Source organism: Trachurus japonicus, chromosome 12 (genome assembly GCF_045865225.1).
Source record: "Trachurus japonicus isolate A0001 chromosome 12, Traja_1.0".
Lineage (NCBI taxonomy): Eukaryota > Metazoa > Chordata > Actinopteri > Carangiformes > Carangidae > Trachurus > Trachurus japonicus.
This window is the reverse complement of record NC_140918.1, coordinates 12,746,172-12,773,230: the sequence shown is the minus strand read 5'-3', so window position 1 is coordinate 12,773,230 and position 27,059 is coordinate 12,746,172. Positions and strand designations below refer to the sequence as shown.

The following is a 27,059-nucleotide window of genomic DNA, read 5'->3' as shown; positions in this document are numbered from 1 at the left end:
GCACACACTGCTGACATGTTTTCCTTATTCCTTCCTATTAAATGTATGGAAAGCAAAGTTATTTAGCAGCTAACTGTCGCTGATACTGTAGCTACTAATACTAATACACTAGTAATGTAGTTTTGTAAGACAAGGTGCATCACCAGCTGTGTCTTCTGTCCACCAGGTGTCAGACTTCCCCCCTATTTAAGTTAGTTAAGTTTCCTTCATGAGTTGAAATGGCACACACTACACATCATGGACACATCTGGAAAGTCTATGACAGTTAAATAACTATGTGTGAATGTTTTTTTCAAAAGATGCAGAAATCAGAAGAAGACAGCATGAAGCTAATTGATATAACATTTAAAATATGAGCAGCTTGTAAAATATGGTACATTACTACAGAGCAATCCAATAATATATTATAATCAGTCAAGTTAGAAAATGAATAAGGCTGTTAAATCCTAAATGTGCATGTAATATTTTTACTTTGTTAGAGCTTTTCTTAGTGTAAAGGATGTGAATGTAACAGAATTAACCATCAGCTATTTTCACTATTTACCACTATTTACCTTCTTACACCTTGTGTTTAAGTTATGTTACATGTTATATGGCCAATTAGCCATCCTCTTCCAGTGTAAAGTAATTTGTACAGTTTATTCTTATTTACAGTATTTGCAATGAACTTCCACATAAATGAATACAATCACAAAGCTGGTTTTCAAGGTAGTGTTTTTTTTTATTCATGGTTGTAAAAGAGGCAGAACCATGAGAAAAGAGAGGTGGAAGTATTAAGTCTGTAAATGGTATAATGATGAGACACATTTAAATTGGAAGTAGTTCAGACAGAGAATACAAATCAGCATAGCTGTGGGATTTAAAAAAAGAAGAAGATATAAATGTATGGTTGACTCAAATGAAACCCGTGAATACAAGGACTTTAGTATTATTTTCAGCACACTAAAGCTAAATTAAAATAGAAATCAAATAAAATGGGTAGTTACAGTCATTTAAAGGACAGTACACGCTCTAAGCACTCTACACATGCAGTCCTTCAGGAGTTAGACATTCTCAGCTTATATGCAGCTCTGTAGATAAACCACCTGCAGTGAACAAAGGCCAAGGTTTTTTTAAGCATCTCAGATTAGGTGAAGCTTCCTGTCGGTGTTGCCTTTTGGTCCACCGTGAGTTAGACAGGCTGATGATGAACCCCTCACTAAAACAGGATGAATAAAGCACAAATTAGGAAGCAACGCACGGAGATGGCCTTGGTATTAATGCCCTGCTACCTCAAGCACAGCTCAACTGCAATGATTACACATCAGTGACAAAAAAAATTGCTTCTCCAGTGTACAATGTGTTTTTTTTTTACTGCAACTGGAAACACAGGTCATTCAGCAACAAAGTCCGTTTGCTCAGAGTGGATTTTTTTTGTTTTACACAGGAAAGGTCCAGGTTGGAGGTTTCTGAAGTATGATTGATCATGCAGCTTCGCAGCAGTGACATTACCATTCACATGTTCCATAACAACTGTATCTACTTCTATGACAGACTGTGGACTACCTACTAGCAACGTGTGTGGTATGAGTTCCCAGACAGTGGTTTATAAAAGAGGAGGTTCACAGTGCTCTCTCACAGCGAGTCGTCATGGCTCAATCTACTTTGTGAGAAAAAGCATAACAAGTTTTAAAAAAGAGAAATAAAAGACATGATTGAGGATAAAAGAAAAGTGTAGATGAAATGTGAAATCTCACAATACATAGCTCGTCCTGCTTGTCCTGTCTTTCACAGCAACAGAGAAAAATAAAGGGGTAAATGCAAAACAAAGCAAAAAAAACAAACAATCAATAATCCCAATAAATGAAAAACAAACAGAACTTGTTTTTTGTTTAGTCTGTTTTACACATTCCTTCATACTAAAGACTCACAGCCAGGAGCAATATACATCATGAACCCCTGGGAATAATCAGCAAGCACAATCCTTGCTCACTCTTCCAGGGATGACTCACACTTTGCTGTGAGTCAGGCTCAACATCACTATGTTCAAACCATCTGCAGGTTTGCAGCACTGCAGACGGTTTTCTAATGAATCTGCTTTGTGAAAGATTAAATCAAATTTACCAAAAAAAGTCAACAAAGCTCTGATGGGATCAAGCTTGAATACAAATGATTTAACCAAAGTCCTGGATTATGGACACATTAATATGGACTCTGTATGACTTTCCATAGGTAAATAATCCACTGAAAATATCTCCAGGCCCGTTAACATGTAATTACATGGGGTGCACAGCTTCAGAGGTAAAATTAGAAATATGTAATTTGTAGTTCTTACTGTCAAAATTTACCACCAGCTAAATGAGAGGGTACGAGCTTCTCGTTCTGCGTTCGCTGTATTTCAAAAGACACTTTGACAATTTGATACAATCCCAATACATTCTAGTGGTTACAACAGTTTAGTAATACTCTTTTAAAAAAAACAAGGGCGGTAAAACCCTAAAAACCTCACATCAAGCATGTGGGCCTGCAGTAATAGACATGCACAAAAGGCCAGATGGAGTGGACAAGACCGAATGCATCACTCACTCACAACTAAAAGCCTCTAATAATTAAAAACCTTTATGCATACCTTCATTTTTACACTGTATACAAAATTGGCACACACTAACGAGGAAAAATAGGTTAATAAGCCAGCGACAAATGATATCAAAACGACAAAAAAAGCGTAACTGTGTATAACTTGTGTGGCTTGCTCGAAGGGTGCAATGATAGCAGACAAATAGCAAAACTGAAAAGAAGAGGCGGAGGGGGCAGCCTTGAGGACCGATCCAACGTCCTCCGATCTAGGACTCAGTCTTTTTTTTGTTTTTCTTTAGAAAGGAGGGAGTGCGGAACTTCTTTTTCTTTTTGGAGGGTGATTTGCTGGGAGACTCGTCGCCCTCCTGGTCGCCAGCGTCGGCGGGTTCCTCCCCCTCGGCTGCGTCTGCGGCGGCAGGGACAGAGGCAGAGGCGGAGGCGGAGTCTTCGGCAGGAAGCGCTGGGGCGTCGGAGGGGTCGTCGGGTGTTAAATCTGGAAGGGTCTGTCTCAGGGTGGCTGCATCGCTCTCGTCCTTATAAGTTACTTCAGGCAAGGACTCTGGTTTGGGGAGGGAGACGGTGAGAGTTATTATCTTCCAGGACAAATTGATGGATCTGCGCTGCTGAGCTTACACATCAGAAGAGAAGCTGCTACAAATTAACCACTAGATAAGATTCAAAATCCACATCAAAAGCCTCCACTTCTCCAGAGAACTCCACTCCTTTAGCTTCCACCGTCTAAAAGACTGAGGTGCATAAATCAGCTCATGACTTTGAAATATTCAAAAATATCATTACTGTACGTGCCTTTCAATTTAAAAGTCCTAAAAGTTCCACAACCTACGTTACCATTAAAAGTCTGAAGAACACTTCACAAAACAAACTTTACTGAAGTAAAACACCTTACACCTCAGCATGCACTTTTCCTCAGATGAAAAAGACGAACCAAGATGCACTATATTTCTCACATCACATACAAACTGCATAATCTCTCTTTATAACTCATTGGCTTTCCTTCTTACCTTTGACACTTGCAATAACCAACAAAAAATAAGACCTAGGATTTATCTATTTCCTTCTCTCCCTCTGTTTATTCTCCTCATAGCTGGTGCACAACATTTTTGGTTTTACCTTCATTTCACCAGGGAAAACTTAATGAGTGTAGTTCCCTTGCTCATTTGCACCCTGTGTACAAACAAACAAAGGTGAAAGTCTGCAACACAAAAAAGATTTTTGCAATAAAAACCACACAAGTGAAGTTACATCACAACTGGTGCAGCTCTCAAGCACTAAATCGAAGTTAGTTTGGACGGGGGGAGTCTTTTTTTAAACCAAAAATGTAAAGTTTAAGCATACCGTAATTGGCATAATAAGCAATATTATTTTGCATATTTGAGAACAATCAGATCGATCTTTTTTTAGTACCAGCAGCACTGACTTAGTTTGGCTGTTCTCGTAACAGTATTAGGTAAGCTTAGGTCTCATCCATCCTCAGTGGTCCACACAGCATTCAAACCACTGCAACAGGCTCACACTGTGCAGTCAGCAGCGAAACAACTACAGCCGTTTGCTCACATGTTAAAGAGACTAGTGTTAAAACAACAACAACAAAAAACAAAAAAAAACCTTGCCAAGACCTGACAAAACACTACAAGTAAATCTTCAGTTTCCATCTCACAACAGAGATGAAGCCAAACAACATAGACAGGTAAAATGGAGACTAAACAACACCACACTGTCCACACAGCCAAGCTTTGGGCTTCAACCGTCTTTAAAGCTAAACCAACTAAACAGTGAGTCTCAGCGAAGCCAGTCAAAAGCAACACTCATATAAAACACTGATGTACCTGGTAAAGGACTCGTCTGGAAGACAAACAACATCAACACATTTTCAAAACGTTACCTGGTTTTACCATGGGACAAAAATGTACATATCACAGTCATATAACATTTACAGAAATGTGCATATGTGCAAGAGAGGTTGGTTAGTTTGGTAGTGAGTCGTTGGCAGGAAGAAGAAGAGAAGTTATCTAACATAAAAAGGTTTGGTGGGTTGTGAGGTTTACTTCAGGGACATCCTCCACTTTTGTTCAAACCAGGTCAAATAAAGCAGTTTTTTCCCCCTGTAGTTTTCTTGCTATGGTCATTTCTTTCTTTTTTTCTACAGAAAGAGTCAATCATGGAGGTGATGAAAGCTGGAGGAGCTCTGAAATAACCCCCATCAACACAGAGACAGATTCAGAAGAGTTCAAAGAACCGAGTTAAGACCGAGCGAACGGTCACAAACCCGCCCCCGACAGACGAGTTAGTTCAAACCACAGGACAGCTCTGCTACTGAAGCCATGCAGAGGAGAGAAAAGGGGGTAGATGATCAAACACAAGGCGTGGAGGGTGATGGGTAATTGGGAGGTTGGTGAGGAGGTGGAACAGTACGTACTTACTATGGCAACAGGTACTCTTTTGTATTTCCATCTCCTGATTGTAATCGCAGGCACAAAGAAGAAAAAGCACAAGTAGAAACAAATGTCTATGCAGATCAAACCACAGGCACCGTGTTAAAATTAAAAAAAAGAAAAATAAATGTGGAAGAGAGAAGAGGGAAAAAAATCAAAACACCAGAAGATTTTTTTTTTTTTAAAGAATGGTTGGGAACCATTCTTAGTAGACCCCAAAAGATGGAGAATGGAAGTGGAGGGGTAAAGGAGATACTGTACATAGAGACATGTTATATCACACCATTTCAGGTATTAGATTACACCTGCGATCAAAACGTCCCCCGCCCTCCCTCATGCTGATGTTTACACTGTTTGCTGTAGAAAACTTGATGTGTAATAATGCCAATTAATGAACTTAACCTGAATTATAAAAACATTTTTAGGGTCAGTCCTGGTATCATCATGGATGATACTGCTGACATAGGTGTAATCCAATAGTAATAAAGACCAAGAGGGAGAAAATAAAATTTAAAGAAAAGAAATGCACTGGACAGTCTGCACTGGGGTCTATCAAAGTGGCTACAGAGACTTATTTTTTATACATTTCCTGACATTAAACCTTGTGGTTTTGTTGAGTTTATCTGCCCCTGTATTACTGCATCTGTGTCTAATTGGGTAAATATAAGTTAAGTTAATGGTAAAAACCTCTTGGCCTCTTATTACAGAAATCACAGCACAGCATCTGTAGTAGTAGTATTAAAGACCACAACAACAACAGACCCCAAGACAGACAGGCAGATGTTTTAGGCAGGAGCCTCAGCATTCCCTGTGCAGACCCTAGAAAGACTCGAGCCGCCCAGCCAGAGGACTGGAGGAGAAACCCATGCTGAACCAGACGGGACCGAGCCGAGCCGAGCCAGGTTAAGTCGAGTGCGTCAGGCCAACCTACCTTCCTCTGCTCTGACCGGGGTGCTGGGTGGCGTGGTGGTGGGTTTCTGGTCTTTGGACTCCTCCTCCTCTGGCTCTACTAGTGGCTCCGAGTCTGAAAGGAAATCATCATGAATGAATAAAATGAAACTAAGTGCTAAATAAAATCAACAGGAAAAGTGATCTTTGTGCTGGTTTAAATCAATGACTCTCAAATGCATTGTTATTATTAATTGTCACATTCTGTATAATGGATACCTTTGCAACACAAAAGAAAAGGGAGGACAGCACACAGAACCAAAGAACCAGGGAGGAAGCTTAAATCAGGAGAACACTGCAAAGCCTTTCAAACAGTTCCCAGTAAAATTGGCCTTAAAAAGTCCCAAAGAGCCAAATAAACCAAACGACCATTAGTCTTAATGGAAACCAGTCAGAGGCACAGGAGGAAGAGCGGGCACCACCACAGATATTTTCAGGACAGGTTAGCAGGAAGAGAAGGAGGACGCCATAATTCATGTCCACACTCGGGACGCTCTGATTGGATGACTGAGCTCAGACACAGCTTCTTCAAAAGGTTAGCACGGCACTCCACTGCAAAAGCTTTTTTTTGTTTGTTTTTTTGTTTTTTTTCTAATATAGTTGAGGAGTGAGCATCCTGGAAGAGAGGAACAACATCCTCTCTCCTCAGCTCCTCGTCCAATCAAACTGCAGAAAGGTATCTGATCTGCCACAGCTCTGATGCCTTTGGACAAGACATCAGATCGGGGATGGGGTGGGGGGAGGGGGGACGATCAAGCAAAGGCTTCAAAGATTGAACTGTGGGTAGGGAGGGTGCTTGCGTATGGTTAAAAAAAAATATTAATAAATGGCAGCAGACTCCAAACCCCCAGAAAAAGGAGAGAGGACACAGCAGGCAGGGATCCCCAGACTCCCAGTGCATAGGTATGTAGTGAGGTGGACCGGGGGCTGAGCAGGGGGGAGGAGGGAAGCGCGAGGCCAGAGTTAAGAGGCTCCACTCCGCTTCATCTGGTGTACCTGCAGCCTGATCTGCCTCAGCCTCAGCGACCTCTACCACCGACGACTCCTTGCTGAGGGCTCGCAGCACGGCGCAGTGGAACTCCTTGTGCGGGGAATCGGGAGCTGAAAAAACCTCGTCGCCGGTGGAAAAAACATCATCCGCAAACGTCCCGGCGGAGTCGGTGCCGCCGCCGCCGCCGCCACCGCCCAGAGCCGGGCCGAGGGAAGAGGAGACGGGCTCGGAGGCCGGCGTAGCGGGCGTGGCCGCTGAGGGAGGGGCTTTCTCTAAGGTGGGCGAGTCGCCTGTGGACCGTGGCGGTGTGGAGACAGAGGCCTGACCGCTCTGTAGCTTTTCAGCCTCAGGGCAGGACGATCCCTCACTACTAGCACCTCGACCCTGCACTGTGAATCCATGTGCGTGCGTGTGTGTGTGGAGAGATAACATCACAGTTTGGCCAATTTAAAGTTTATTGCATTTTGCATTAAACTTCAGCAGTTTTTTCCCCCTTTACTACAAATTTGTTTAAAAAAAAATACCTTTAAAACTGTCAGTTATAAAAGTCTCATCTAGACAGACATGGACCTACACTAGACATTAACTCACTAACAGAAAACAGGAGGATACAAACACAACATGACAATTTGACAGGATGACAACATTTGGACATCACATTTCTGAAACTAAAAAAAAGGACAAAATACAAAAATTGACAGAGAAATGTTGGACAACACAGAGACACATGGGAGATGTGTTTTTTCTTTGTTCAGACCATGATGAGTTTTGTCTCAGTTTCTACGCTCAGCTCATCATCTTTACCTTCGGGGCCTTTCTGTTTCTGCTCCACCTCCTTGCGGTATTCCTCCAGCTCCTGGTCGGTGAGTTTGGTGAAGGGGTTTGGACCCTGCTTGCTGACAATGACCTTGGGCTGGTACTCCTTCTCGATGATGGCCTTGGACGCGGTCACGAGCTCCCCCTTCAGGACACACAGAGGAAAGCAGGGGAGGGGGGGCAGGAGAGATGAGACATCAGTGCGAGATGCGAGACAGACTTGAGTCACTGTAGGTTCGGGTTGCACATGGAAGGATTTAATAGAGTGAAAAACTAAGCTGCTGTGTCAAGTGTTTGCAGTAAATTGCACAAACTTGGAGACATAACTACTATGCAGCATGAGCAGAGGTAACAGCCACAGATGAATGAATGTGTAAGGTTAAAGCCAACGGGCCATTTCAAAATCCAAAAAGCACATTATGTTGCAAGATAACAGGTTGCTTCTTATTACATTAAGACACAGAGGGGTTTTCCTCCTTCACTCTATACAATAACACATAAAAACCAAGCACTGATAGATTTGAAGCCAACAGTACAGTACATTACCAGGCAGGCACACTCTGAATAGTCAAGGTGAAGGTGAACTACAGCAAACTAACAACAGCCATCATTGTGCTCAATTTTGGTTTCATTTCAATCAATTTTGTATTTTTTTTTTTTTAACTGTGTGCAACACATGCAGTAAACACCACCATCACTGGATCTAATACATGCCCTCTTCACTGCCCACCTCAGCTTGCAACAACACATTTCAAAACAATGGTAAAAAATCTCTCCTGTGGGTCGACTGGAGACAAACATACAGGTCTATGTGGCACAGAAACACATTATTTTAACTGTATCCAAAGTCCTCAGGCTCTAGAGAGCATAGAAAAGAGTAGGTCACATGACCACACACACATAACAAGAGAGAAAATTTGCCTCGCTCTAGCACTATTGTTCGCTTTGTTCACTTCAACTGTACAGGCCCAGATGTGGAGCGCCTATGTGCCGGCTCAGAGGAAATGTCTGGAGGATGATGTGAAGTACAGGTGAATAGCATTTGTGACTGGAGCAGTAAGTACCTTTCTAATTGATTTAGCAGGACTATAGGACCCCTCGGACACATCGAGGCCATCAATAGTGTCTGTACAGTCAGACAGAGGGGCGTCCTGCAATAGTAAACCCAGTGAGGTGGGGGGGAGGAGGGGGAACAACCCAGCTCTTAAACACCAAGACATTTAAAAATAGCAGTCTGTCACAGGCAGGCGTGAATGTGTGCAGACTTACCACACAAACGTACCACCTTTCACACGCACGCACAAAGGTGGAAACATCTCAGCGTTTCTCATCGAGTGAGACTTTGCTGTTATCAAAGTGTTACTCAAACAGGAGGGAGGCTTCTTGTGTTGAGTTCAAGTGTTGCAGAAATAGATACTTAGAGTAACAGCTATTTATCACCCCAATCATAATTATGTCAATGATAATACACACTCTGGGAAAGCTTAATCTAAAAAAAAAAAAAGGTCACCTTGTTTGTGCAATAACAACACAACTGCACACTTGTCTGATTCTGCCCTTTAACAAGTGGCTCAATCGTTTGTTTTAAAAAAGAGTGAGTTAGTTACTTTCCACCTCTGCATACACACACACACATACACACACCAGAGACATACACAAACATTGGAAATACATGCAAAAGAGAGAGAGAGGTGGTTTCTGGAGAGAGATATGAAACAGTGAAGTAAGCAGCATGGAGCAAAGCAGCATGCACACAAGGCAGGGGGAGCTCAACCATTTCTTAACAAGCTCATCAAGGCCTCGTTTGGTCTCCACACCAACATGCTGGTGTAGTTTTAGGTTCCACTAAAACTACTGCAGGTTAACACTGAATAATGGACTGAGTAATGAAACAACTCCTCCAACTGTCTTACTCTTCATGGTGTCTGGGTTAAATCTAACAGAAGTGGAAAAACTGAACCAAGGTCTCCGATATGAAAGAAGAGTAAACCATGCAAACTGAAGTCAAAAGGCACATTTTACCCCATTGGTTGCATTCGTACCTCTCAAAAAAGAGGTTGAAGAGGCATGCACTGAAAGAAAACTGACTCTTTTTCTATTTACTAAATGGGGATTTTGTTGAACATTTCATGATATGAAAACAACCAGTCTGCTGAATGCTGAGACAGGTGACAGCCTCAACTCTGAACTACTGAACAGAAAAGGCTGAACCACAAAGAAATAAAGAAAATAACAAAAAACAAAAAAACAATGTATGACGATGGAGAGAACCGGAGCTGGCAGGTCTGGAGAGCAGAGTGAGGTTACCTCTCCCACATTACTACTCACCTGCCAGAATGACAATCTCTGTGGTTAAAGAATAATGTCACAGTTACAAGGTCATGGAGGACATGTGCTGGCTCTCCGTTATTAGTGTTGAAGTTACTCCTTCGGAAACTGAGATCAGATTTAGGTTTTGAATTGTGTCCGATTTCTTTCATTACAGCTCAGCGTCGAGGACAACTTCACACACATAAGTCACACACTGCAGCGTTTTGGTTTCAGGGGTGACTCCAGACCTGGACTGAATACTAACAAGATTTCTTTTCTTTTAATTCTTTTTTTTATTTATTTAGCTCAATAGATTCATTAGGTATTTCATCCATATAAGACATATATTCATCTCCAGGTCAGGAGAGCTGTAGCAGCGAGGTTTTCATGTGCACAGTTAACAGACTGACCTGGGTGAAGGCTCGTTCCCCCACGGTGCCGGCACACAGGACCTGAGACTGGGGTCCTGCTGTCTTTATGTCCTGCAGGTTCTGCTCTCGGATCTAAAAGAAAAACAACAACCACGTTTTAAATTATGAACAAATGACAGACACACAAAATGCTTCCATGTGCATCTTAGCCAACTACAGCCACATGCGATACCTTATTCCTCATTTCCAGGACGTCCTTTGGGTTGGTGTTCATTGGGATGAACTGATTGGCCACGGCAGCCTGGCGGAGGCCGTCTTCCTTTGTCCACTGTAAACACCACATAACGTGTTAAAAAAACAAAAACTAAATAAAACCAAACTAAAACCAGATAAGACTGACACAAAAACCCAAGCACAAAAATAGAGACAAAATACTATGCAGGCTTCACAATACAAGAGTCATGCTGAACTGAAATGGACAAAGTTGGATGAATATAATAAAGTTTGAATGTAAAAAAGTGAACCAATGATGATGAGGCACATTTAGGAAAATATGTTTCATTTATATTTTTGTCTGCTTAGTGGGGGGGTGAGGGGTTCACATCATTAACTAAAGCACAGCATCTCTCGCTTATTCATCAACCCGTGATATTAGATTATTCTCACAGTAATGTGAGTCTAGCATGTTTGACAAGGAATGGAAAAACATCCAAAATGGTTTAATTGGTGAGCATTAGGGTGGCCATGGTACATTAGACTGCACTCTGTGTTTTTAAGGGTAACCTCAGATCTGAAATGTCATAAAAATAAACATGTTTGTCAAGAAGAGCTGGGAGAGTCTGGACTGATGATCTGGTTCAGACAAATTTTGATTGAAAAAATACATTTGAATGAGTTTTAGATTTCACAGATGATGTGACTCATTTTACACAGAATTGATATAGGCTGTAATCTCTGACTGAATTGTTCTGATGGTGAGAATTGAAGTTAAACAAGAAAAAAACAGATGTTTTGAATTTGTGCTTCTACATGTAGTCTGGCATCTCTTCGTTCATCTCATGAGTTTCATGAAAATACTAGATGAGGTTATTTTACAAGCAGCTGGGAGGTAGAGTTTGTAAGACCCAAAGGAAACAGTGGGCCTCCTGCAAGAACCACTTGTGCACATGTATGTGAGTGGCATTCATTGGTTCTCTTGTAGCCTACTGCAAATTTTTCCTAGGCACTATATAAATTTCAGAACTGTTATATTCGGAGTCTGATTCTCCTAAAAACAAGGAAAACACCAATGTGACCTGAAACACCTTAATCTGTTGGAATTATTATTTTCCCTCCCTTGTAACATTTTTGTGAATGAAATATTGCCTTTACAAAAAGGCTATTTCAGAGGCAGACCTCACACAAAACAGTAGGGAAGAGGCTCATAGGTTATTATTATGGTTATTAGCCCCTTTTGAAATGACCAGTGTTGGTGATGCTCTGTCACAAACGGATGAAAAGTGCAACAACAACATTTGTCATCATCATTGATGTTCCATTAGAATCAAAAGCAAAACAGGGGGAGCACACTGAAGATCAACTGAAAACATCACAGGATGAGAAAAGAAAGGCGGTGAAAGGGTGAGGGAGGGTGGGAAGTGAGGGGTGGGGTGGTGGCGAGAGGTGAGGGAGGGGTGGCTGGCTGTGGGTGGGTGACCCGGGACGATGAGGCTGGCTTACGAAGCGAGAGTGGCAGTGAGGGGTGAGCTGGCATCACCAAAGTCATTTCCCAGGCTGATACACAACAACAAGGACGACAGAGATAAGAGAGAAACACACCCGAGGACACTTGTCCACACTGGGACAGGAAAAAAAAAACAACAACGCTAGGATATAAAGATAAGAGTGTATCTTTCCTGCAAAGGATGAAACCTTTTATTATTAAGGTAAATATCCCATCGACTGTTCAGAAACCTGGTAATGCTCAGCATGGTTGAGGGAAAAAACAAAAGTCTGCACCAATCTCTTGCACCAAACTGAATGAGCAGCGCGTGAATACACAAAATCAAATCTTCAGCTTCCATGCAAAATGTTTTTTTTTACGTCACCTTTGGACACTAAGCATGTCATTTGCAGTGGTAAGCGTGAGCTCATGACTTCATTCCTGCTTTTAGTCTAAGCTCGGCTGGTTAGCTGCCAAACCAGGGGCTAAGATGAGGAAGAGTTTCTGGATGGAAGCAGCTGGGTTGGGTTGGTTGAGTATGAGATGAACATGTAACACGATATACTCACTGAGATAGAGTCTCACAACACAACATTTCCTACTTTCCCAACAGAAGATAATTGATTCAAAGGTCAGATCAAATTTTGTTCCGTTTTTTTTTTTTTTCAAACAAAAATCCACTCATGCAGAATCCTTGAGGTTTTCAAAAAACATTTTCAGAACCAAACTGAAATTAGAAACAACAAAAATAGAAATAATAGAGGAAACGGAAACACACAACTGGGAGCAGTTGCAGGTGTTTGATAAAAAAAAAATCAGAAAAAAGCAGGCTGCATAACTCGCCACGGACGTTTTTGCTATGCTTTACTTTGTTAATTATTTATTTCAATATGAAAAAGTCTTTAATATATCTGGCTTTACTCTGGAAGACTCAGCTTGAGACATGCCTCCTCCCTGATTTGTGCAAGCAATGCAAACTAAATACACTCTGTGAGCAACCAAAAAAGCAAACTCACATTTAATAAAACTTCATTCTTATTCCCTCAAATCTCTCTGAACTTACTGTTTCTCGATCCGTCACCCTGATTCGCTTTGAGCAACAAAGTTAGCCGACTTCAAGATGCAGAGGGAAAAACTACAGAGCGTGTTGTATTTACAGGGTGAGAGATAATGTGGGTCAGTGTCTGTCCACATTCACCTGCTCACACTTGAGGACTCATGCCACACCCCTGCTGCTCGCTCCTCTGGGAAAAACATCAACACCAACAATGCATTTCACTACTACACATGCAGTGGGGCATGCTGTGGGCAGCTGGCTCAGCATCGTGAAGCATGAGGACACCAGAGGGGTAAAAAAAAGAGCCAAGAGGGTCAAGGAATAATCACAGCTATGCTACAGAGTAATTAACAGAGCAGAGGTAGCTGCATTAGAAAGGTGGGTTAATAGGACATCTGAAATTACAGTGTGAGTGAGCCTAAAAAGTAGTAAAAGCAGCATTCCCTTCACATTTTTAGCCTCGGAGCAGGTTTGAACTAGACTTTTACTCCTCACTGACCCCAGGACCTCAGGATGCCGACCACCTACCCGTTTTCCACCAACAAGGTAGCTGTAAAATCTATACTATGAACAATAAGGTAGGCACAGACCAAGCAGTTGGTTATACAGCTTGGCACGCAGACACCGGACGAGAGAGACTGCAGCAAGGGTTTGACGTGATCGTGTGTTATGTTCGTCCACACCTTAGGCTTCGACTTGGGGCTGCTGCCGTCGGGCCCGTCCTCGTAGGGCTCGTCGGGCCGGCCGCCGGCATTGAGCCAGCGGGTCTTGTCGCGCTGGCCGCGCTGGAAGCTGTGTTTCAGCGGGGAGCGAGCACCTGAGTCGCTGTCCTCGCCGTATGAGTAGCCACCGTGGGCAGAGGAAGCGATCTCCGCATCACTGTACTTTTTACCTTTGTCTCGCAATGCAGGGCAGCGGTAAGGATAGCCCGTCCTGTAGCCCTGAGAGACAGGAAGGACAGAAAACACAGGTTTAGGAAAATGGTTAATACGCTCATCGATCAATTTTACTTTCCACCCTCCACCTTTTCTCTGTACGTACCAAGTTGTCGAGCATTCTCATGAGAGCCTCAAACTCCTGCTCCCCGACTTGCCACTTAGGGTGTGTGGCGGACCCGTCCCCGGCGGGCTCAGGGACCCTGGGACGTGACTTGTATTTCGCTGGGTCCAGCATCACCAGATTATCTGGCCCTCCAGCGCTGGCCAGCGTTCGCACCTGGAAAATATGAAAGGGAGGGGGGGTATAGAGACAGGGAAAGAGAGAGATCCAGAATAAAGAAGGAAAATAAAAACAGGGACAAGAGGAGACACACAGACACACGTGCATCCAACATAACGCACACACATACAGACATTAATGAAGAAAGTGAATGTATAAGAGGATGTAGAGAGACAAGAGACAAAGACAATTGTTGTGAAAAATGCAGACAAACATATATAACAACACTAAATGAAAATACATGGTTGGTTTTGATCATGCAAAGTGGCAACTTGACAATCTTTCACATTCAAGGTTAGTGACTCTGTTGTTCAGAAAGTTATATAATTTACATAATAAAAGAAGTAATAGCAGCATTTTGTCAGTAGAAGCTCTGTCCTACCTGGATCTCACAGGCAGTGACCAGGTTGTGGATGTAATAAAAAGCTTCCTCCACTGTTTCACCAAGAGACACCAGGCCGTGGTTCCTCAGGATGAGCACCTGGGACGGAGGAACAACGACACCATTACAACAACAATCACACACAAAACACCACTGTTGATCTAATTAACTAAATTTAGTGTCTTATGGTCATCACCTCTTCCAGTCTAATAGTTTCAGGTTGCATGTGATAAAAACACACTGTTACCTTGCTGGTAGGCCCGAGGTTGTTCTGTATGAGAGTGCTCTCCTCTTCATCCACCAGTATGCCGTGGTAGTCGTGGTAGGCCACCTCGCCCAGTGACAGCGCCTCAGGTGAGATGGGCAACAGCCCGCATTTCATGGCCGACACCTGCAGCCAAAACACACAAGAACCACGGGACATAAGTAAGACTGTGATGATGGGTCCATGTCTGGATCCGTGTTGCATGCAGTAAAACGACTGCCTCTTACCGCAGCGCCCGCAGGTGTGTGAATATGAATGATGCACTTGACGTCAGGCCGTGAAGCGTAGATGGCGGAGTGGAGTGTGAAGCCAGCCTGGTTGACTCCGAGGTTGGTGCTGCCCCGGTCCACTATCTCACCTTGAAGGTTTATCTTCACCTGGAGGGAGAGAGTGAAATTTTAGTCAAGGCAGCAGGTTTGAGGTTTAGCTCTGAATCTCAAGAAGACAACACAGGCTAGATATCTTAAAAGAAATAAGGAAATTAGTTTCCTTCATTGATGGAAAAGTGAAAGGAAAACATTCCCAATAGGAATTATCAAAGATTCTTACCAGGCTGGAGGCAGTGACTTCGCTGTACAGGAGCCCAAAAGGAACAATAAGGAAACGCTCCTGGTCTGAATTCACTCTGACCTATCAGACAAGAGGACAAGTCACATTAGATCACAATGTTACACAGAAACTGGCTAAAAAAAAACTATTAAATAAATTAAAGCAAGAACAGGAACACATGAAACTGATATTTATAATGATATGCATTGTTTTAACAGCTCCTTATGATGCAATACTTAACTATTTGTTCGATGTAAACTTGTTAACGACATATTCTAGTACTTTAGTGGAACAGCTCTGAATTAAACAGATTCTGAAAGAATAATTGTGAGTTTTGGACAAAAAACATCAGCTGCCATGTGTCTATTGTAAACAATCTTACTGTGAGGTGGTTGTAGATGAGCTCGGACCAGCCAAACAAGTCAGCGAGCCTGTAGAAGGCAGCCAGCTTGCAGCGAAGCAGCTTCTCCCCCTTGTCGTAGGAGATGGAGTCTGAGCCACGCAGATCATTCACAGGAGTCACCATGCCCAAACCTGAAGGAAGTGTTAATAATGATGATTATGCTGAGAAGAAGGAGACTGTTTCAGGATAAACACTGACAAATGCAGTGACCTGCAGAGAAAACAAACTGGAAAGAAAAGAAATCCCATTTACAGATAATAACAAACAGATAGAGGCTGCCTTCGGAAGTACGACAGGACTCTTTGTCCAGAAATTAACTCCGGCATACGCTGCATTACTCATTGTGAGCACAGACACGGCAGAGGTCAAAAAGTCGCACACACTCCATTCTCCTCCCCTGCTTACTCATGTTGAGCGCTGCCATGCCTCCTTGTGGTGCAGCGGGATACATGGAAGGCATGTTGGTGGTCATGAAGTCTGCGATCTGCTGCAGAGCCAACAGGCTCGTGGGCGTCTTCCCCTTCTTCAGCTGATCCTGGATCATCGTCTCCAGCTCCTCGCAGAATGCCTGCCGGTCATCAACGCAGACACAAAAGACATACAACACAAAAATAGGTAAAGGGCAAAAACAAACACAGGTGGAACAATAACCACAAAACAACAGCAGAAAGCGACACAAACAGGTTTGTTTGAGGTATATACACTATATAAATAGATATTTCTTTTGTTATGAACTCGACACACACTCAACATGCTTCTGTTTTCAATGTTGCCTCTATGTCCTTTCTTTTTTTTACTTTGGTTTAAAAAATCAATTGGCAGAAACTCATCATTCATTTATCATTGAGAGCCTGTTTTTCAGGACAGTGCTTTTCAAACATACAATAGACCATTCAACAGAGCAGCTCTGTGTCCTGGGCATTCAGCTGGTCACAGACACCCTGCTGCTGAAGAATAAACTGGATCCATCATGTGATGTTGCTGCCTCTACACTAAAAGAAGCCTATTCACATTTTCCGGTTATGGCAGCATGTGTTTGTGAGTGATTAGTCGGGTAGTGAAGCAAATGTTTTGTGATGTCTGACATATAAACGACTGAATATCAATAGTTGTAATATCTCCGTCTCACTGACCGGGCTCTGTAGTATCATGGAGACCCTCTTCCTCTGCTCCATCATGTTGAAGTCCTGCCGCAGGTCGGGCGCCATGTTCCTCTCCCTCTGGTACTCCGGGCTGCTCTCATCCACCCGGTCAAAGTACCGCTCCTTGTGGGGGGCCGTGGTGGGAGGGGGGGCCGTCACTACTCCGGCACCTGACTCGCCGTTCATCCTGGCCTGGCCTCCTGTGGAGGAAGAGAAATCATATCATTTATGATAAAGGTACACAGACATTTTCCCGTCACAGTAGCTTACAGTCTGCCACTTTTGTATTTGTGGTCATTATTTTTCAGATAAATTCTATATTTTGGCCTTGAAGCACACTTGCATTATTTGAAATCATTACTTTAATACACATTTTTGACTCTTAATAATAGTCAGATTTAAATGTCTGTCCAAAACAGTAGTCATTATCAGCTGATACACATGTTTTGGTGTTAGAGTGGGTGAGGAAAAATCTGGTTGAGATCATCTCGAGTGCAGAGGAAGTCCAGATTTATCACTGGTTACTATGAAGTGGGCGACATTCAGATGCTGGCAGAGAAGACCCATGGCTGTGATTGTAATCACTCATTCTGTCCTTCAGCCCAGCACAATGCATGATGGTATATATTGCTTCCTTAGTCAGATGCAGCCCACTATGCAGGATATAGGATAATACTTCTCACTATACATTCGGACAGCTCTACAAAATGGCTAACTCGCTGTATACTGTAGTGGACGATATAGTTCAGACAATGACCACACTCTCTCCTACTTCCTGTCATGGTCATGTGACTGCTCTGCCCAGGCCAGAGAGGTTTTAATTGATTTCCAACAATGTGTTTCCTGGAATCACAACAACGTCACTCAACTGTCAAGGCTGAACAGAGGAAAGGACAATAAACACTGGAAATAGAGACATAGGTCTAATTCAAAATCTCTGAAGTGAATTCAATTATGAACATTTTTCATGTCTTCCCTGGATTTTCTGACATTTTATAATTAATTGTATAATCAAAAAACCAAAATAAATAAAAATGAATAATGCAAACAATGACTATGGGCAGTCCTTGCTCATACATCTCCACATGTTTGAATGATCTGTTGCCGGCCGCCAAAGAGTTAAGTGACAACAACAGGGGTAGATTTGGAGCCATTGACAGGAGAAAGACAGTTTTCCAATAGATCCATGCTCATCCAGCTGGCTGGGTGTATGTGAGGATAAACGGCCTCCACCTGTCTGTCACAGCCCAGACTACTGGAGGCTGTGACTCTGAAGGACACAGACAGACAGACAGACTTTTGAGCATAGGGGAAGTGTGTGTGTGCGTGTGTGCAAGCATGCATGGGTAATGGAGGGGGCGCTCTGGCAGAAACCGATGCAGCCCATTAGTCCGCATCAATACAAATGTTCAGCCAAAACCTCCATGACAACTGCAGACCAGGCCCAAAGCATCCAGTATCACACTGAGAGCTGACAGACCCTCTCTCTGTGTCCGCCTGCTTTTATTGCTGTTCAGAGGTTTTTTCCCCCAAAACCAAAAAAAAAATAAAACCCAGGTCACCTCCTCCAATCAAGGTTACTGTGTCTTCATGCTGTTGGGCTAATTCTAGCCTTTGTCTAGTTTCACCTCATAAACTCGTTAATTTGAGGGAGATGAAATTACAAACAACAACCTTGTAGAGAGAGTATATTTACGTACATTAACTGATGCCTTAAGACTGACTGTTGAGACACACCACAGATAAACCTAATCTACTTTATCTTAAAACACATCTTTAAAAATAATAATCATTGTCTTAAGAAATAAACAATGTAAGAAACACAGGCAGCACACCCTCTGCAATCATTCAGGAAGGAGATTTCTTCCTCCATGTCACTTGTGTGATTAGGACATCTCCGTTATTGACAGATGAATAAGGACATGAGCAATTAGCTCTGGTGCCAAACACACTCATTAGGGAGCAAGAGAGTCCCACTTCCTGGCCTGTTATTAATGCAGCTCTTACTCAGAAGCAGCACAAAAAAAAACAGTGAGATGCACAAATGCACGTCCTCAAAATTCACTCTTCAAAGAGGTTTCATTCAGGTTTCTGATAACAGGCAGCTTTAGCAGATCAAACCAGTCAAGGAACATGACAACACCGGGGTTTGCAGCTCTTCTCTCAAACTGACCCGCTGTCACCACCGGTTGACAGGAAGTAGGTCGTAACGCATCCACACTCGGTCACATCTCATTCCCTTTCGTCTGACTTGTTTATGCTGCGTTCGCTGTCTGTCCGTGTTTACTGAGAGCAGCGCCGAGGCAAAACAAACATGTTTGCTGACAACAAGATGAACAAGTGACAAACACACCTGAAGCAGTTAGTCTTCATGCTGATCTTTTAAATTAGAGGAGAATTGACTTGTGTTAAAACCCCCACTGTGTCTACTGTGTATCATCATTATCCAGAGTGAAACCAAAAACATTGTAGTGGTTTCTCTATTGTGCTATTTAAAAACTGTTAAACACACAGTTGGCATGGCAACTGGACAGTGATGCCTTAATCTGCTTATTAATCAAAGATGAGATTGTAAGTTTCAACTTATTTGTCCGATATAATTGATCAGTCAAAAACTAAATACACAATCCAACAACTCCAAAACGCTCTCCTGGACAAGTTGTGACCTGCACATTCGCCACACTGTGAAATAACATATAATTATAATGTAACATTACGTATTTGCCTCGAAAACAACTCAGTCTCTTTACCTTCCACTATAGCGTGGTGAATGTGCAGGTCCCAACTTGTCCATGAGAGCGTTTAATTTGGAGTTGATGGATTGTGTATTTGATGAGTTTGATGAGGGAAAGCCCGGAAATACCGTGCACTGTACAGAGCTCACGTCTCTGCCCCGCCGATCTCAAAACAGCTTGCACTGACAATTACAGGACCTGAACCTACCCCTAAGACTATAGGGATCATTGCAATAGTAATTGTCTCCGCTCTTATAATGTCTGTGTCTTACATTGTGGGATGGAGATTTCTGGAGATTTCCAACATGTTTGATTTGACCAAGAATCAAGGAAATGACTTCAGTCCTAACTATTTGAATTCAGTCTTCATATAAATGCTAATCTTGCTTGCTCACAACGGCCCTGGCTCTGTGCTCTAAAAAGCACTGCAGGAGGACTGTAACAGGATCCATTCAAATGTCTCTCGAGGCTTACATTAGTCCAGTCCAACACTGCAGTGCACACTACCACAAAATGTGCCAACACCTGCAAATACAGGGTGAACTAACCATAACTAAGTGTGTAGGTATCTGCATGAAGAGAGAGGAGCAGTTTTCAAATATTTTTCAGATTTTCTGCTGTGTCAGATTCACCAACTTGATGCCAGAGTGAAGAAAGGATGAGGATGATACAGGCTGTGTTGTGAATTCACAAATATGATTGGGGAAGTTAAATCAGATCATTTCCACTGACATCTCTATTGCATCTTTTCCTACTGCATAAACACTACACTCCAACAAAAATCTGATCCCAGAGCTGTTTATTCCTTCTGGACCATAACATTAAAAATGGACGTAGATGCAGGAATCTCTCCGTCTCCCTCTCTCCCATCTATGAAGAATGTTGTCATCTCACAACCGCCGGCGCCCCCGCCTCCAGCACCCATGTTTCTCATCCCTCTCTCTGAGAAAATGTAGGCGAAGGGGGCTCGGCTAGCCTCCACTCCTGTTAAGAGAGTGCAATCGCTATGGAAACCAATCGCGTAACCGTGGCAACGCGGGACAGCCTTTTCAAAGATTAGAGTTATGTAAGAACAGCTGTAGGCCAGCATCACACTGCGAGCCAGTCAGTGTCACAAGGCGCACATCCCCAAACTGAAGTGTAACTCACTTTACATTAGACTCAAAATATCTCAGTGGCTTTGGCTCACAACAACTTGTGCACTTCTAGACTTTCAGTAGACACTGGATAGAAAACTGAAATATGAATCTAATCTAAAAAATAATAATAAAATAAAGATTTAAAATATAATATAATACCACTCTGAGCCATTGAGCTAATTAATATTCATAACTCCAGAAATGTCACTGTGCATAGAGGCACCTATCATTTTGCATCAGTGAGTTAGTGTCATAACATGTTAGGGCAAATCATGGCAACCATCTCTTCCACTTGAACCCTCTCTGAGATGGACGGAATAAACTGAACATAAAAAATGCAGCAAATGTACAGGACCTTCTTCTGAAGCCATGTCTCTTTAAAAGGGAGATTCACCATTTCCTCCATAACCTCACCCATTAGATAACCTGTGTTGGAAAGTATCACTTCCTCAGTGAGTTAGTGGAACCATGGGTGTTGTCTGAAGTTGCAAATGATGAACCGCCCAGCAAATGTTGGAGATGTTAACAGCAGCTCTGGCCGTCTCTGCTGACTGCTCGGGGCAGGGAAGAGAGGTTCAGCTTCTCCAAGCTCTGGGCTGACAGCAAGTGTGTCTCTTATCTGTAACAAGCAGCAGTAACAGCAAAATCACCTTTAGGATGCAGCCATAGAGTGCCTGCTCTGAAGAACTAATGCAGACTTAACACACTGAGGATTGCCTGTCTGCTGAGGGTCACTGATAGGACATGTGACAGCATGCGCACATTAAAAGCTGCTATTTCTGCCTCCGTTTTCGCTCTGGATGCGGGAAACCCTTGGACCCGCACGCAGGATTTTCTCCGTCACTGAGCAACAGAAAAAATGTTGTGATGATGAATCGAGGATCACATTCATATAGAGCAATAGAAGCCACCTGTTCTTTCTGTGAGAAATCACAGGAGACGTTTTAATTTGTCATAAGAATCCAGTGTTTTTACACCTCATGCTCCAAAGGCTTCAGAAGAGAAATGGCAGCAAAACACTTGAAATTGTTGCACCATCTTCCAGAGAACACTACACAGTATGAGCTCATTGTACTGGCTGTCATAAAACTTGGTGGCCAATGACAGCCAGTTAAAACCCTCTTTATTTAGGCCAAAGGTTGCATTCATAGGAAACCACTGGCTTAACTGAAGAAGCCAGGAGCAGCCTTGAGAGGATGTTTAGGGAGAGCATCTTACATCTCACTCTCAGATAGCCGACTGACTGTGCAACTCCTATTTCATACACTTCCATTACTCCTTGGTCATATTCATTTACAGAAATATCTGCTCCATCATCATAGTCAGGATATCCCAGAATGGGGTGGGAAGGGAGATATGGATTCAATTAGACCAGCACAATTAATCGCAATGTATTTTTTTAAAAATCACAATATGGGCAAGTGCAACATCCGAATCGCAGGAGTTTTTTTTTTTTATAAAAGGTAAAATGATTCACACTATGTCTGTCAGCAGCACCATATGTGTTGTGATGCTACAGAAATGCCTTGACCACCAAAAGCATACACAACCCAACAACATTCATATCACCTAACCCTTGTATTTTTTTTCTCTCAGTGAAAATGAAACCTAACAGTGCCTACCAGGAAGATACATCTATACATTTGAAAAGGAAAATCGACAGGATACTGGTGCGTTAAAAACGGTGTAGGATTTCCTCTAGATGACTGACTCAAACTGATGTGTTGAACTTGCTATGACACCACTTAATGCAGATGTTTCCATTCTCCACAGAGACAGCTATGAGGCAATGACTGGAAGAGAGAAAAAAGGCTGAGACGCTGTATGACGACGAGCACCAGACTCTCTGCTCCCCCACAGCACGTCTCCCTCTCTCTTTTTAAACTTTAAACTGCACGACATATATTGTACGCGTTTCAATTTTATCATAATTCCCCTCTGAGAGACGGAAGCTCTCACTAAAAAAAATGATTTTCTGCATGACTAAGCGCTGTGAAAAAAGATCCATTTAGTTCTTTCCAAAAATATGCCAATCAAGCAATTGCTAGTGAAAAGATCATTGTGTGTGTAAAAATAAATAAATAAGAAAAATAAGATGGCCTCAATGTTTTGCTGGTCTTTCCGTAACTGTCTCAGCATGTGTGTGCAGTGGCACTTAGACAGGGCTCTTTATATCTCTGAGCTGGATGCCTATCATTACTGGGGGTGAGGAATCCACCAGCAACTGCTCTTTAGTGTGTGGGGGTGTGGGTGTGGGTGGGTGCAGGTTTTACAGACCCTAACTACTATGACAGGCAGAAATGCTTTATGTGTCACTTAAGCACTGCCCCATGTATGGTCTTGCGCACTAGATAGTAAGCTGTGCTGTTATTTACAACATGAGGTAACAGCAGACAAACTGAAATACAGCATTTAACAAAATGAGGAGGCAACAATAGACATGGGTGTAACTGACTTTGCCAACATGTTGTTCAAGGAAAGAAGGCCAGGAAATGACTTGCGATTCTCTGCTGCTACAATTTGTTCTGTTAGTTAATCATCATGCATAACGTACTATAGTCTGTGCGAAAAAACGCCATCTTAGTATCTTAAAATAATCCATTCTACCGGTACATGTAAACCTGTCCTGTCCTTTGAAAGCGGTGCATCAGTCAGTGTGAGTCCATCACACATTTCGGCACATATGCAATCCACGAAGCAGCCTTTATTTAGCAAGCACAGATTGCAGCAACTATGGTAGGGTTGCAGCTAAGTTTAGTTATAGTCATGTTTGAGAATAATATGTCAAATATTTGCTGGTTCAAGCTTCTTGGATGCAAGGGTTTTGTTTTCTTTGTCATACATGACAGTAAAGGGTGTGGATATCTTTGAGTTGTGATAGATTGAACAAGATAATTTGAGTTGTTATGATTAATTGAGAAAATGTTAATAGATAAATCGGTATAATATTTTTTGCAGCACTCTGGTGTGTAAATTATTATAAAATAGTGAAAAACTGTACCAGGCTCCTTGAAGGCAGGTTGACTGGCTTAGAGGTGTTATGGAGAATTACTGCCAACTAGGAGGACGTCACTGTGCCATCCACTCACTTACTACATTACATTAGTCTTTCCTTTTTCCACTATGCACTCATCATCAAGAGTGTAGCTTCTAGGTATTTATGCTTAGTCAACTGATGCTACCCTTGCCAGAAAACAGCATAGGTGAGGTCCAGTGGCAAAGAGGAACTAAAATGAAAGTTTAAAGAAAGCAATGCTACCTTTTCCTGGTTGCTTCATAACCTAAAGTGTAATTAATTAATGACCTCGGGACTAATTACAGCCAACTGATACACCACAGTTTGATTTGAGAGCCAGGAAAAATAGCTCCTCAGACAAAGCTAACACAATCATTTCTTAAAATGGAAATGAAGTAAGCTCCAACACCGGTGGGACTATCAGTGTGGGAAAGGTATTATCTGTCACCGACTGCCAGGGCCAAGTGAGGTGCAGCGCTGTGTTAGCATGCAAGTGCAGTGGCCCAAAGGTTTATCAGGCTGTCGCACGTCACGCGGGACAGAGTGGCGGAAGATTGCCGTCTGAAACAACACACCCCTCCCTGTACGGTTTCCCCTGTCTCACAATCCAGTACTATCATGTGTGCATCTGTGTAGCATGCTGCTGGCTAAATATTTGACCCAAACATATTGACATGATCTTTCGTGACCTCTGGAGTGTGAATGCAAGTTCAAGAATGACTGGTTTTACATCTTTAACTTTAGAAGAAAAAAAAAGACCTCCTGAAGTTGATGCTAAGTGATCACATATGGGGAGGAAGGAAGGAAAGAGTGAAATAGAGAGAAAGGACCTGAAATGAGGAACACATTTTCAGCTGCAGTGCAGTCAAGGGTGTGGGCGTGTGGGGAGTGGGAGTAAAACAAACATAGAACTCTGTATCCAGAGTGAGCGTACATGCGTGTGTGTAGTAGTGTAGTGTGTGTCGAGGGTGGCAACACAAGAGTCAGTCTGACAGAGCTCAGCTGCCTCCTCCTCTGGGAATTTCACTCATTCTAACAGAATTACCAAATCCAGGGAGTTACCATCCCATAACACACACACATAGACACTCACACACACTTAATCTTGGCAGTTTGGCTTGGCTAATCCTTATACTGTGTAAGGGGGAAGGGACTTCACATTGCACTTTAGAAAGAAAGCAGACACAGCAACACTATGGTGTTTATCTGGTTTTGGGCCTGAAAACAGACAGATAACTGTCAGTCAACAAGGCTGCAAGGAAAACTAAGCCTCCAGGTTGATGTAAAACTCTCCACCATTGTCATTAAAGGTATTATTGGTCTTATAGATCATATATTAATCTGTCAAATCAGTCCATATGATAATAACAAATAAGAAAATAGTCAAACATTTCACAGGTTTTTATGTGATACACAGCCTAAAACTCCAAAGAGAAAACAATTTGCCATTATGAAAGTAGATAAAAAATAAAATGAAAGAAGAAGCATTTAAACATGAATTGTTTGCTCAGTGAATGACAACAACTATAAACTGTGGGGGGTTTTATACACCATACCATTAACCATCATTGTAAACTGTATGTAGAATCTGGTCTGTCTCACAAGCTATGGCCTATCTATATAGCCTACTACTGTATAGAGGATTGTATTCATGGTTGGTGTGCTTTGGCTACACTAGCAGTACAAACCCTGGGGGATTAACAAAGTAGCCTCCTCTATCTAATGCAGTGAGCCTTGGTGCTGAATATACAATTTTAAAAAAAAATCAATGTACAGAGTTCATATCATGCAGGACATGGTGCTGTCTGTCTGACCTCGGACAGGAAGCTGCTCCATCACTACACAACTGAGTCCAGCCCCAAACCCCCCCTTGCTCTACTCCAACATACGCCCAGACAGTGCAGAACCACTGGATCAAAAGGAAAGCTGCTCAAAAAGTCCCTAATTTACTGGCTACAGAAGCTACAAGGGCGCATACACGTGAAAATGCAAAATAATGCAACTACAGGCCTTAGTCTGGGGCAGCGGGCTAACGATACTTGGAGCCAAACACACCGGGCACAGAGTGCGTAGCCCTGGACTGTTTTTTTTTTTGTTCAACACTAGAAAACCGTCTACAAAGAGGTGAAGCCATTTAACAAAACTGCAAACACACAAATAGTCGATTTATAGTGAGAAAACGTGCTCGTCGCCTCTGCAGAGTCGCCACATCAAAGGCAAGATAGTAGCAAAACAGTGGGAGAGCTCGCGACTCTGAAACACAAGGAGGACGACTATGGCACCAACATTAAAACACACACACATGGGCCGTGTTGCATCGGACCGACACTGAAACGCCGCTGAAATGCAAACGGTATCGATAGTTTCGGAGCTTACCCTCTCTTTGAAGAAGTGGTGAAATATAAACAACGCTCGGTGAAAGCTGCACGGAGGTTTTCACTATCTTTATCCCCTACCCTGGTGAGCTCAGAGTGGGTTTATCTCCCTGCGCTTCTCGGCCCTGCGTGCTCGCTCCGCCCATCCACCATCATCCCACTTGGGTGCGGCAAAAGGGTAAATCTGCAGCTGCTCATTGGCCAGTCCGAGGCACGTGATAGCGCCGAGGGCGGTGATTGGCTGGTTGGCTCTGGGGCCCGCCCCCACAGAAAGGGGCTTTGGGTTTATTGCTAAAATCTAATGCCATGAAGCTTAGCAGAGGCTGGTGCTGGTCACATATAGAGGATATTCATAGGTTATAATATAGAGACAGTCTACCTGTCCTATTGACGATGACGACGAACCATCACTTTGTCAGTTTCCATTAAAAATTAAGGATCAAGTGGGCACTATCATAAAATTGCTACGGCCACACACAACAATTTCTTTTTAAATGTATTTAATGCCAATTTCTTTGAGTCATCAATACAATGCTTAGAAGAAAAATAATAATTCATAAAGCCTAGAGTGATTTCACTGAATTGCTTGATTTGCCTAACCAACATCACACAACCAAAGAGAGATCTGTTT

At 42.7% G+C, this 27,059-nt stretch overlaps 1 protein-coding gene across 14 annotated transcripts; it reads right to left on the bottom strand.

The window, feature by feature from the left end:
• Positions 1–700: 700 nt before the first annotated feature.
• add1 (adducin 1 (alpha)) lies at positions 701–26,521 on the bottom strand. 14 transcript variants are annotated; one of them, XR_015037275.1, is made up of 19 exons: positions 26,430–26,521; positions 17,155–17,363; positions 16,427–16,589; positions 16,001–16,152; positions 15,619–15,699; positions 15,297–15,446; positions 15,052–15,195; positions 14,805–14,903; positions 14,246–14,419; positions 13,795–14,145; positions 10,678–10,773; positions 10,485–10,577; positions 8,829–8,915; positions 7,753–7,909; positions 5,941–6,033; positions 4,994–5,031; positions 4,404–4,419; positions 3,688–3,741; positions 2,878–3,115 (listed from the first exon to the last, which is right to left on the bottom strand). XR_015037275.1 is itself a non-coding variant. In XM_085793268.1 (18 exons), the coding sequence occupies exons 2-16, from the start codon at positions 17,347–17,349 to the stop codon at positions 4,997–4,999; spliced, it is 2,070 nt and encodes a 689-aa protein (XP_085649394.1). In that variant the 5' UTR covers positions 17,350–17,363; positions 26,430–26,521; the 3' UTR covers positions 2,878–3,115; positions 4,404–4,419; positions 4,994–4,996. The 14 variants fall into 14 exon arrangements, 11 of the variants coding, with proteins under 11 accessions (XP_085649393.1, XP_085649389.1, XP_085649395.1 ...); XR_015037274.1 differs by lacking the exon at positions 4,404–4,419 and having other exon boundaries at positions 2,462–3,115; XM_085793268.1 differs by lacking the exon at positions 3,688–3,741.
• Between the last annotated feature and the right edge of the window lie 538 nt (positions 26,522–27,059).

What these genes read in the sequence shown, in the direction of transcription:
- add1 (XM_085793271.1), bottom strand. Translation starts at nt 17,349, where the DNA reads ATGAACGGCGAGTCAGGTGCCGGAGTAGTGACGGCCCCCCCTCCCACC. An exon ending in CCATGATACTACAGAGCCCG is followed by an intron (nt 16,590 to 17,154) that starts GTCAGTGAGACG and finishes GATGACCGGCAG; the next exon opens with GCATTCTGCGAGGAGCTGGA. An exon ending in ACACACCTGCGGGCGCTGCG is followed by an intron (nt 15,196 to 15,296) that starts GTAAGAGGCAGT and finishes TTTTGGCTGCAG; the next exon opens with GTGTCGGCCATGAAATGCGG.